This window comes from Microchirus variegatus (genome assembly GCF_963457635.1).
Source record: "Microchirus variegatus genome assembly, chromosome: 5".
NCBI classification, from domain to species: Eukaryota; Metazoa; Chordata; class Actinopteri; order Pleuronectiformes; family Soleidae; genus Microchirus; species Microchirus variegatus.
In genome coordinates this window covers 2718618-2731752 of record NC_139806.1, presented here as the reverse complement: position 1 = coordinate 2731752, position 13135 = coordinate 2718618, and the positions used below count along the sequence as shown (strand labels likewise).

Sequence of the window (13135 nt, the reverse complement as noted above, 5' to 3'; positions counted from 1 at the left end):
TAACGATAAAGCTTACAATCAGTTTCCTGCAAAATAAAACACACTTTTTGAAAATGTTATTCAGAGTGTTAGTCCTCATTAGCAGCAACAGGAAGTAGAAATCAGGTAACGACACGTGAGTGTGACATGACGTTAGCCGTTACAGGAGCAGGCAGATGATAGATGAGCTGTGTTAGTGTTAGTGCTGCAGGTGAGTGAGTGAGTGAGTGAGTGAGTGAGTGAGTGAGTACCTTTCCTGCCTTCATTACATACTGCAGGATAGTTTTAGGCAGCTTTATGATTGACCTGGGCAAAGCCAGAACTGCAGAGACAAACTTCCCAATTGCTCGCTACAGAGAGGCAACACAGAGGGAGAGGATTAGTAGTGAGGAAACATTTCATACGGTGAGAAACAAGTTAGAGTGTTACAGTGTTACAGTGTTAGAGTGTTACAGTGTTACAGTGTTAGAGTGTTACAGTGTTACAGTGTTAGTGTTACAGTGTTAGAGGAGACAGTGTTACAGTGTTAGTGTTAGAGTGTAACAGTGTTAGTGTTACAGTGTTACAGTGTGAGAGGAGACAGTGTTAAAGTGTTACAGTGTTACATTGTTAGTGTTACAGTGTGAGAGGAGACAGTGTTACAGTGTTACAGTGTTACAGTGTGAGAGTGTTACAGTCCTCCATTTATTTACAACCTGCAGTCTCTCCATCAGATGTCGCTAACACTTACACACCTGACCTTCGATCCTACAAATACAAGCCCTGATGAACTCATTACACTGTTGAAGGTAAAAACCAGAGCTTTTCCAACATTGTTGACTAAAAGCAGAATCACGTTAAAGGCTATTAAAAGGCAGATTTAAGGGAGTCTTTGACGGGAACTTCCACACTGTCCACAAAACTTTGTTTGCAAGTGATGACCTTTGAAAATCACTGTGTGTGTGTGTGTGTGTGTGTGTGTGTGTGTGTGTGTGTGTGTGTGTGTGTGTGTGTGTGTGTGTGTGTGTGTGTGTGTGTGTGTGTGTGTGTGTGTGTGTGTGTGTGTGTGTGTGTGTGTGTGAGGGAAAAACCCAGAAAAACAAAGTCCCATGAAATCCTCCATGCGGTTGAGGAGAATCTGGAGATGTTAAAAAAACGTCACCTCCTTCACTTTGGAGATGGATCATCAGTGAACCAGTGAGTGCACTGACATTAAAGGAGTCGTGGTGAAACCGTGAACTTATGAAACTCCCTCTCTCCATTTTCAGTAGCTGCAAAAACGTCCAAAAAAATAAAAAATTCTCAAGGAGAAATGGTTCAGATTAATCTTGTGATTGGTTTACACAGCGAAGCTGTGACTGTAAAGTTTTAACTGTTATAATAAAGGTTATTAAATACAGTCCAGCTCTGGCCATAAAAAAAGCAACTGTATCTACATTTTTACTCACAATAGTCTAAATGTAAATCCTGTATTATTGATATTTTTACCAATATAAAAGTTTCATAAAAGTATAAATAACCACACGTCATTATACTTGACCTGTTCTCAGATGATCAGCTGATCACCTGCGACCGAGATACAATAATAACAATAACAAAAATAAATACAGGTTTCATCCTGGATTCACCTGAAACGCTGACTTCCTGGGTGGCTCGTCGTCTTTTTTGTCGTCCTCCTCCTCTTCCTCCTCACTGTCAGTTTCAAACAAGTAATAGTCTCCACTTCTAACCACTGGGGGGCAGAGGGCAAAGCGCTGTTACATGCAGTCAAACTGTGGCTGAAGACATTACCTGTTTGTTTTTACATTAAAGCTGTAGTGCGTAACTTTTTTATATATAAGAAAATAAAAATGAGGTCAACATTTCCTCTAACTCTCTTTGTTACTCTTTACTACCAAATACAATCTGAAGAAGAAGAAGAGGAGTTGGTCATTTGGTCAGTTTATAAATACATTTTGTTCTGTTTCTGTGTGAACGTGGTTCTGTTGTTTAGATCTCGGGGTCGCTGCACACAGGAAGTTGGAACGTGATTGAAAACTAGTGCTGGGCACGTTAAGGGCGGTTAACGGCGTCAACGTTAACGCATGTTAACCATTCCGCGTTTCCATGACGACTGACCCGGAAAAAGACACGTGTGACGTCATGTTTACGCGCCGAGGCACCGGTGGCCGGTTAGCTCCGTTAGCTGCGTTAGCTCCTTTAGGCGCCGTTAGCACGCCTACAGTCGAACTGGAGCGGTGTGTTTATTAAATGTTAAGAGCAGCGCTACAAATAACCAGCGTTACTTTAGAGACTCTTTTTAACAATCGGGAGTCACGTAAACATGACGCGCGTCTTTTTCCAGTCAGTCGTCATCGAAACGCGTCACATGCTAACGTGCGTTAACGTTGACGATGTTAACGCCGTTAAGCGCAAAGAAGCGCCCGTGAAAATTGCAGCAGCTCAACGGAATGAAGACTTCTCGTCCCCCCGACCGCCCGTTTTTTCCTGTGCTGCAGCTAGCGCACCTCCTCTGTCAGGTCTGATAGTTTTGCTTGACAGAGGCCGATTCAAGCAAACGAGACGGTGTCAAAATTACGCACTGCAGCTTTAACAACCCGCGACGGTTTTTCCTGTTGAGAGAAAGATGCAGGAAAACACTTTGACATTTGACATTTAAACGGCTCTACGTATAAACTAAAGACAAACGTTTAAAAAACAACAACAACAACACAAGAGAGAAACGGAGAAGACACACAAACACATTTTGAATAGTCATAATAATAATAATAATAAAGAATATTAGTATGGCTGAGGTAAAAGTGTGCGCACAGTGGCCTTGAAAACTAGTGTTGACAGAGCGAGTGAGACTCCAGTGTCTACAGTGGTTAAGTGTTAGAGACATTGGGATAGACAAAGGCTGACTTATGTCCTTGAACAGAACCACAGTGGGCGGGAGGTGAAGGGGCGGCGAGGGTGGTGGGGGGGGGGAGGTTGGGTTTGCGGGAGCGGGGAGAGGGGGATGCTGGGAAATGGAGATGAGACATCAAATACAAAAAGTGATAAAAATGGAGAAATAATTTGAAAAATGTCATGTGAGGGGGAAAATGGAGTCCGACGTGAGGCATGAGCTGAAACCAAACAGGCAACGGACGCTCACCATGAGAATCGTTTTTTTTTTTTTTAAATCTCGTTCATGTATTTGGGTGAATTCCAATTCCAATCTTAACCCTCAATCTCAAAAATGTTCTCCCTCTAGTGCAAGTTCTGTCCTGATTCTCAGAAATATTAAGTTGAGGCCAAGTTTAAGGGCTGTATCACCCTCAATATTGAGATTTTCCGAGACCACCCTTGGGAGCAAGGGCTACCCAGAATGCATTGCGTGTTTTGACATAAGAAAGATGGCGTCAAAAGCAGCGATACAAGTACGCTACAAATGAAGTATTTTCTTTGTTAATGGAGATATAAAAATGATCTTAGTTTAGGCCCATATTATGGATTACTGACGTCATTGTTGCGTAACATTTATTTTTATTTTACCATCTTTTGTCAATAGTCGGCTGGTGTGGTTTACTTTTCAATAAGTCGTGGTGTGTGGTAACTGTGTAACTGAGTATCATCTTATAACTAACTGACAACCTAATAACTTGACTGACAAACGGATCAGAATAAATAATCCTGACGTAAATGTGTTCTTCTTCTTCTTCTTTTTTGGAGTTGACAGACTGGACGCAGCTTTGGCGTTATTCTGCCCCCTACAGTCTGAAGACGTATCTGCATTTAAGGGGTGTCCCATTTCTAAGTGACAAAATAACCCTCAACACTTGGTTTTGAGGCCAGTTAAGATTAAGGGTTAAGCTTGAGGGTTAAGATTGGAATTGGAATTGGCCCTTAGAAACACTGATTTTTTTCTAATACCTGTTTGGTGATCATGTCTGCAGGCAAAGAATGAACAAACCCTCTCCGTCCTTTATTCCAGTACTGAGAATAAAGGCGAGTCGACTTCATGTCTTTGCGTGAAAACGTTGATTCTCTACCGCTCTGTGGGCTCTTCAGGCTCAGACTGGTGCCGAGCGCTCGCACCTTCAACCAACATCGAGCGCTAAACCCTGCAGCCGTTAGTCTTTTTCCCCTCTTTCCTTCGTCGCCGTGACTATTTAAGGAAACCCCCCAGACACCCCCCCCCCCCCCCCCCGGCGCTGACACTGACACCATCTTAAAGATCACGTCTTTAAACTCAAGTGCACGTGGTGTGCAGTCACAACAGAAGCCTTAAATAGACACAGAAAAGGACTAAAAAACGGCGTATGTTGGCGCCCTCAGAGCCCAGGTGCAGTATGGGAATCCTAAGCGTTCTGGTCAAGGACACAAGGGCCAATCAGAGTGGAGGAAGAGAAAAAAGAGGGTTCGGGGGGGTCAACCTACTGGAAGCATGGTCAACCCACGGCCTCCACCACTGCTTTTTTTTGGTCTTGGCTTTCGTTCGCTGTGCTCCTAAAATTTCACAAATAAAGCAACATTTCATATTAAGAAAATCAGTTTTTTAAGTCAAGCCATAGTTTTTTTTTTTTCTCCATGAAGCTGCTCTTTTAGCTCGTAAATAATCACACAACATGATCATTAACCTTTAAACACAACTCACCGTACCATATCATTCATTTTAAAGGTCCAGTATGTAAATATTCAAAGAACAACAAAAAAGTTTCAAATTACAATTTGTCCATTATTTTCATAATCAATTCATCTGTTGATTCTTTTTTTCCCATAAAATGTCAAAATTTTTTTGAAAAACTCAGAAACGACGTTTATCAAAAATGTCTGTTTCATGTTTTAATGATTTCCTCCAGAAAACTTCTTTTAATTATTTTAAAAAACAACTCAAACTGATGAATCGATCAGATGAATTTAGTAATTAATTAATTGTCAGCCCTAATACTTATATATATACATTTATATGTATATACATACACATGCATGGTTTTCATATAAGCAAATAAATGTATATAATTTTTTCTATTATATATATATATATGCATGTATATGTATACATCATACATACATATATACGTATACGCTTTTGCATTTGTATACGTATACAAATGCATCTATATTTATATACACACATATATGTATGTGTGTATATAAATGTATGTGTATATATATGTATATATACTGTACATATATGTATACATGTATATGTATACATATGCGTATACATACAAATACACATGTACATTGGTATATATAAATGTATATAGATACACGTGTCTATATGTATATATACTGTTCATATATGTATACAGGTATATGTATGCGTATACAAACAAATACACATGTACATTGGTATTTATAACTATATACACATGTATACATGTATATGTATACATACACAAGTGTATATGGTATATGGTTATGTATACATATATATAATAAGTAGAAAAATGATAGAAATATACTTGCAGATATGTAAACCACACAAACAGCAATGTACAGTAAACTAGTTTAAAACAAAAGTTACTATTATTATTTTAAAATCGTATTTAAATAAGCTGGGAATTGAGCTAAATAACTATATTTATAGGGATAAAAGCGTTACGTTTATATGGACGCACTTTATTTGTCACAGCCTCACCATTAGGTGTCGCTCATCCTCACACACTGGACCTTTAAATCCTAACATTAAAACTGTTTTCACCCCCCCGTGGAGACGCCCCCGTCATACCGTCGTCGTCGTCCTCCTCGGGCTGGACGAGCGTCTGTCCCTCTCCAGACTCCTGTGCGATGCTAAGCATCTTCTCCTTTCCCCGCTTAAACTTTTCCTGCCGCACTTTAATGCGCTCCATCCTGATTAGATCAGAGAGACGTTGAAGAGAGAGACACCGGAGTATCGACACAGAAGCAGCATCAGCAGCAGCATCAGCAGCAGCAGCAGCATCAGCAGCACCGACGACGGGCCCTGACAGACTGACCATGAACGTCTCCAGGCGTCATATAGAAATTAGCGATTGTTATGTAACAGTAGAGTGCTCATTAGAGTGAGTAAGTGGATATTATCAGAGCTCATGAGTGACTCCTGAGGTACCTATAAGTGGTGGAAATACATTGACTTTATGTAGTATGATATACTCTGGGAGCTCGCCTCCAGGAAACGATAAAGACGTTTAATTCAAAACCTTTCAAATGGCTTTCTGACTCATGTTTCCTTATATATTTAAACCTAATGACAACTAAAATAGACCAAGAGACCACACTGAAAAGACCAAAAAACAACAATGGACCTGTTCCAGTGTTACCTGTGCACATTCAGCAGCATCGAAACCACTTGTTAGAGCCTCCGAATGTGTCGTGTAGCCACTGATCGCATCTCAGATAGATAAAACAAAGCCTTTCTACCGCAATAAAAATAGAACAATATATGTTTCTGTCCATTATCTGGATATGCACCAACATTTTGTGATCATTTTGTTATCAATATCTGTGAATTATATCTAGACACTTTTATTGACTTAAAAACTTATTGGAAGAGTGCAGATTCACGTGGGCTCACTATTTGGCAAGTAACCAAAATTAAAAACTGACTTTAGCAACATATTACTGTAAATTTAGTAATAGTGGCGGCTGATGGAGAGGGAAAAGTATGTTTAAGAACTTATCTGAACAGTGCAGATACATGCAGGCTCACTATTTGGCAAGTAACCAAAATTGAAAACTGACTTTCGTAACATATTACTGTAAATTTAGTAATAGTGGCAGCTGATGGAGAGGTAAAAGTATGCTTAAAAACTTATCAAGCAATAAAGCACTATTACACTTTTAATCCAATGTGTTATAGCATCTTATTAATGATTTATAAAGTGTATTGATATATTCTAAACATAAAGTGGTTGTTTTCTTGTAAAATCCAGACCATTATCTGGATATGCACTAAATTATAGCAAATTTTGTCATCAATTAGAGAAATTTCACTAAAATATCAATTAAATGTGTCTCAGGAAGTTCAAAGACCTTGTTTCCAAAGCCTTAACTGGATCTTCCTCAACACCAATTAAACAGAATAACGTATATAAAAAACATGGAGCGGGTTAAACAGTTTGGATTCTCACTGTCTTTTCAGCTGCTCCACAGATTTACGCTCCTCCTCCAGTCTTGCTCTCACCGCCTTCACGATCGTGGCCTGGAAAAGCTCAGCTCCTCTGAAAACACACAAACACCAGCAGCAGCAAATCAAGACAACTTTTTCAACAGATGACATAATGCAGACTGTATAAAACTCATAATAACACACTGAATATGAGTGCTTCTTTTTGCGGGTCAAAGCCCAGGTTTCCCACTCAAAGGGTTGGAAAAATTGATAAAATTTTTGCATCCAGGAACAAAACAAGGACCTCATGTTACCTGCACGCTAGGATCTGCGACGCTCTGATGTCGGCCACCACGTGCAGGAAGTAGTAGCTCATGAAGACTCGTCTCTGCAGCAGCAGGAAGGCGAAGCAGATGCTGTCCCAGATGATGCCGGCCTCGTCGCTGGGCAGGTCGCAGCGCTGGTCGGCAGCTGGGAAACACACAGAGTTACTTTAGTGTGCTAAAGGTCTCAAGGAACCACCAGTTTTGTTGTTTTTAATATCGGTCACATTTCATGACACCGGTTTTGTCCTTCGTCCTCCACCGGCTTCCCGTCCAGTTCAGGGTTCATTTTTAAGATAATATCGCTTGTTTTTAAGGGTTTTAAATGTGTTGGCCTCAACTTATTTATGTTATGACGTAGTAAAAGGCATTTAAGTCAGGATGAGACGACAACTTGCCTCTTCCTACCGCACTCCTTTCTTATTTTATTCTATTCTATATTCTATATTTTATTTTGCATATATATATATATTTATTTTTTTTCTCACCCTGTGGTTACAAGCCCAAATCCCTTCCACTCCACTTCAAAAAACATGCCCTGTGTGAGACTTGAACTCAAAACCTTCAGATTATGAGACTGACGCGCTGCCTACTACGCCAACAATTTGGTTGTTTTTACCTGTAAATAATAATAACAGCACATTACACACTGGTTAAAAAACAGATTTCAGACATTAATGCAGTGTGAAAACCCATCAAGTGACACATGCAAACTCCAGGTTGAGAACCATTTCCAAAGCAATAATGTATGACTCTGATTCACCAAAATTAAAAACTGACTTTAGTAACATATTACTCTAAATCTACTAATAGTGGTTACTGATGGAGAGGAGGAAAGTACGCTATCGGAACACTGCAGATACATGTGGGCTCACTATTTGGCAAGTAACCAAAATTAAAAACTGACTTTAGTAACATATTACTGTAAATATAGTAATAGTGGTGGCTGATGGAGAGGGAAAAGTATGCTTAAGAGTGCAGATACATGTGGGCTCACTATTTGGCAAGTAACCAAAATTTAAAACTGACTTTAGTAACATATTACTGTAAATTTAGTAATAGTGGTGACTGATGGAGAGGGGGAAAGTACGCTATCGGAACAGTGCAGATACATGCGGGCTCACTATTTGGCAAGCAGCAAATCATTGTCCCACTTTTAATGTTATAGCATCTTATTAATGATTTATAAAGTGTAATGAATGATAAATCCTAAACATAAAGTAGTGATTTCTCTTTCTTTCTAGGATGAAGACAAACACTTAAAAAAGAAGAAAAGAAAAGGGTGTGTATATTTTTCTTTAGAAATAATCTCAAACACACAAATCACACAGACACGCTGTGGTATGACAACAATGCGCAGCCAAAACAATGATTTATGCTGCTTGTAATACTGCAGGTCACAACCTCGCGCCGCAACGAAGCACTTCCAAATAAAAGCAATAATATTGTACACCTTGTACGAGATGTAAGAGACGTTAGCGTGGACTTACGCGTTTTTTCCTGGTTGATCTCGATCTTGTATTCTTTAATGGTGCAGGCCAAACTCAACAACTGGATCAACCAGCACTGCTTCTCTACGAGGGTGTTGATGTAGCCACAGGCCAGGATCTGGAGACAGAGAGGGAAACATCTGTAACTAGAATACTTATTAGTGTCTGGAACACCCAAAAATATATTTACATAAAATACTTTCTTCCTGATTCATGAAGAGTTTTTGAGAAGATTTAGTTTTAACCCTCTTATGGGCATCATGATAATCAGGCCGCCCTGGATTTATTTAGATTCTATGGCTGTGAAATGTTCTTTCTGCTTCCTTTTTCCAAGATAACCGTTCAACGACCGTTTAGGAACGACAGCGGTGGCAAACTCACGGACAAAATGTTCTTCATGGTGATGACAAAGATGTTGTAGGCGATCAGAAAGTCCCAGTAGTGCAGGATCTTCTTGATCGGCTTCAGCAGCAGTTCGCCGCCAAAGAGCAGGAAGTAGAAGCAGGCGACCAGGTAGCCCATGCAGAAGACGCTGATCCGGGTGGTGCCCGTGATGAAGATGATGGTGAGGACGAACCAGAACAGGTAACTGAACATGATGACCTTCAGCATGTCCAGGTAGGACCTGAAAGACAGAGGAACGGTGGAACAAATAGTGTCATTGCAAAATTGAACATAAAAATCTTTTTTTTTGGTAAAAGCAACCAAAAAAAACCAACATTGATTAAAGCTCACATAGAGTGGTACTGTTGCACATATATGTTAGTTATGGAGGTCTACTTACATACATTAAGTTGTTTTTATGCTCAAAAACCTCCTAGTTGCTGTAAACGAGCCGATAGAAATCCTCTTTTCTGACGATGTTTCCCAGCCGCGATATTTGAGACTAAACTCTCTCACCCAGAAGACAGAGTCTTGTGATTGGCCAGTACTATCCAGCACATCCATTCTCAGAAGCGCTGCTCCCCCCTCTGGAACGGTGGATGCACTGCTCCTCATTATCAAAACATTGTTTTAACAGTGTTTAAAAATAGCTTCTTCACGACTCCCCGCCTCAGTCCCTTTGACGACCTTTGACCCGGAGTCAGACCCAGAGTCAGAAGACACTGTCGCTGTGAAACACCTCCACAACGGACGTTATTCTTCTTCTGTGGTTCAATGTACGCAACCGGATGTGCCCGGACTAGTGCACGGAGCAGGACGATCGGTTGTTCAGGAGAACCGGTGTTTACGTAACCGGACCGGGTTTTTTCAGAGATCTCACTGAGCCCGAGATTACAATAAAACACAGTGTTCTCAGCAGTGGCTGAACTGTTTGTTTAGAACCTTCAGGGCTTCTTAAACAAGGTAATGACGCAGATACACACTAAAAAACAGCGTTAATAGGAACTTCCGGTCTAGGTCTGCTTTAAATGCCATTATTATGTAAAGTGAAGGCAAATCTTAAAGAAAGATCTACATTAAAGAGCCACTTTATTAGGTACACCTCTTTGACTGCACGTAAACCCAAATATCTGTAACCAGCCAATCACACAGCAGCAACTGCATGTATTTAGAAAGAAAGGTGATTTTGTAAGATTTAGCGAAACAGGGATGTTGGTATGAGTATTTCAGAAACTGCTGATCTACTGGAGAATGTATGACTTCAGGAGAGCTGACAGTCAATCATTCTTTTTTGTTTGTTTTTTTGGCCCAAAACTAAGACAACTTTTCTTTTTTTCCTCCATCTGACAAAATATAACTAATTTGATGATAATAAAATATAAAATATTGGCAAATATTGGCCCACTTTATCCCGATTAACCCTGAATTATTAGTCTACCTCTAGTGAACAGTAAGTGTATATTTACATAATGTGACTTCAAGTGTTATTTTCTTCTATAACACGATTTGAAAGTATTTGAACGTAAGTATCCAAAGCAGAGCGATAGGAATGCTGGGAGATGTCGACGTTCTCCAACACTTAAAAAAACATGTTTACCACATAGTAAAAAAAAAAACCAAGAGTCAAAACAACATTTCCGTTCATTTGTTGTTGAGCATAAATCACACTTAGTGTTTCACTTAGTGTCAGAGCGCCGGTAAGAGTCCAATCAATGAATGTGGAGTTGAAACCTGACTCCTGTCACTCTCAGCACATGTGCACTACTACATGTCCTCCATATGTGTGTGTGTGTGTGTGTGTGTGTGTGTGTGTGTTTCCTCTTAGAGACCTTTTTCTGTCATAAACACACACCGTGTCAGGACCAACAGTCCACATGGAGACCAAAACCTGGTCCTACAGAGGCAGAACCTCATTTCTGAGGAACTGGTTAAAGTTTGGGTGCAAGATTTGAATTGTGGTTTTGTAAAGGTTAGTCGATTTAAATAAATAAATAAATAAATAAAAGCTGAGGACATTTTGGCAGGTTAGGTTAAGGTAAAGTTAAGACCTGGATTAAGGGTTAGGATTAGAATTGGGGCTAGGTCAAGGGATAAGATAAGACCTTCAGTTGTGTCAGGTGAGGAGCTAGGTCATGCACAATGGCTATGAGTGGGACCAGTAGTCAGCACCAGCAGTCCTCATGGAGACCAGAACCTGGTCCTAAAGAGGCAGAACCTCATTTGTGAGGAACTGTTTAAAGTTTGGCTGCAAGATTTTAATTATGGTTTTGGATAAGGTCGTTTTTTTTTAAAAGTGAGGACATTTTGTCTGGTACAGGGGTTTCTGAAGAGACCTGGATTAAGGGTTACAAATAGAATTGGGGCTCGGTTAAGGGATAAGATTAGGCGTTTAGTTGTGATGGTTAAGGTAAGTGAGTGATAGCTGTCATTAAGATCTTTACTGGTATAAACACTGGCCTTGTCGGGACCAGTAGTCCTCATGGAGACCTAAACCTGGACCTGGTGAATCAGGCAGAACCTCATTTCTGAGGAAACGGCTAAATTTAGGGCTAAGATTTGGATTAGGGGTTAGAGTTGGACACTAATAAGACATTGTTTGTGCTGTCTGAATGACAGCAGGGGTTTCTGAAGAGACCTGGATTAAGGGTTACAAATAGAATTGGGGCTAGGTTAAGGGATAAGATTAGGCAGATTAGGCATTTAGTTGTGATGGTTAAGGTTCAAGTTAGTAGCTTTGTAATAGATTATGGGCCTGATTTACTAAGATTCCAAATAGAGAGCGATAAATTGCGAGCAGAAAGACTGCGCCTGCTACTGGATCACGTTTTGCAGGTGAACTACTTAGATTGCGACTGCAATTGACTACAGGTGCAGAAGTGGTTAAGACCGCCCTATTTAAATGAGGATTTTGCGCCAGTCAAGGGTTGTCAACATGACGCTCTGCGATGAGCAGATAACTGGGAACGAGGGATACGACGTACTTGTTTCCCAGGTCCATGGGACCTTTTTATATTATTATTATTATTTTAATCCTGCGTCGGTATTTTGGACAGCTCCATCATTACCTGACGTATCAAACAAAGAAAACTATGGACTATGGATGTTACCGTAAAAAAAAGTGCTGCGCCCTAAGTGTGTGGTTAAGATTAGGGCTGAGAATTAGGATTAGAGCTCGGCACAAACTGGTTACGGTAAAGCTTTAGGAATAACACTGTTGTCTGCGCTGTTCCGAATGAATGGAAATCAATTGAAAAACATGGATCCTGTGTTACAGCGCGTTAATGGGATGTCTCCTCCTGAAACATAGGAAGCAAACATGCTCTAATCTGATGGACCTGCGGGAAAACACGGGACCACAACAACAGCGGTGCACCCTTTAGGGTTAGCCTGCTCTGATGAAGTGGGTTCGGATCACGCCATGCGTCGATGGGCCGGAATCGCTGAGTGAGTGTCCTTCATCACGCAGGGGGGGAGAAAATACCTTTTCCATACATAAAAGCTATTTATCGAGTTAGAGTACAGGGCAAGAGCGTCTGAGTCGCCGAGTGACGGACAGAGTGTTTTTTGCGGATTATGGATTTCTCCGCCCCCCCCCCCCCGTATCCGTAATTCGATCCTGGAGGGAAACGATGGAATAAGTGCAGCGCTGCCGCGGCGCGGACAGACGCTGCCGCGGCGCTCTTGCCTTCTCTCTGCGAGGGTTTGTTGATGGACACAGAGTGCGTTAATAAAAGACTTGTCCACTTTGCGCATCAAAACAGTGGAATGTGAAGAGCACAATAATCAATGACTGTGGACAGGTCAGGATGCTCCCCCCCCCCTCCCCTCCAGAACCCTCTGTTCACTCATTTTTAATGTGCAAAGTCAGTATCAAGGCCTGGATTCAAACACGGGACCGCAGCCAGAATTCTGAATTATGT

At 40.8% G+C, this 13135-nt stretch overlaps 1 protein-coding gene across 1 annotated transcript in view; it reads right to left on the bottom strand.

Annotated features, from left to right (window-relative positions):
• The window catches only part of piezo2b (piezo-type mechanosensitive ion channel component 2b), a gene marked incomplete at both ends in the record, with an annotated part of 103142 nt that overhangs the window by 24670 nt on the left and 65337 nt on the right, over window positions 1-13135 (bottom strand). The window contains 8 exons of the mRNA XM_083888982.1: window positions 231-329; window positions 1587-1690; window positions 4363-4431; window positions 5660-5781; window positions 7041-7130; window positions 7333-7489; window positions 8832-8949; window positions 9213-9456. Coding sequence (XP_083745108.1) covers window positions 231-329; window positions 1587-1690; window positions 4363-4431; window positions 5660-5781; window positions 7041-7130; window positions 7333-7489; window positions 8832-8949; window positions 9213-9456 — 1003 coding nt within the window. The remainder of the gene's footprint in view (window positions 1-230; window positions 330-1586; window positions 1691-4362; window positions 4432-5659; window positions 5782-7040; window positions 7131-7332; window positions 7490-8831; window positions 8950-9212; window positions 9457-13135) is intronic.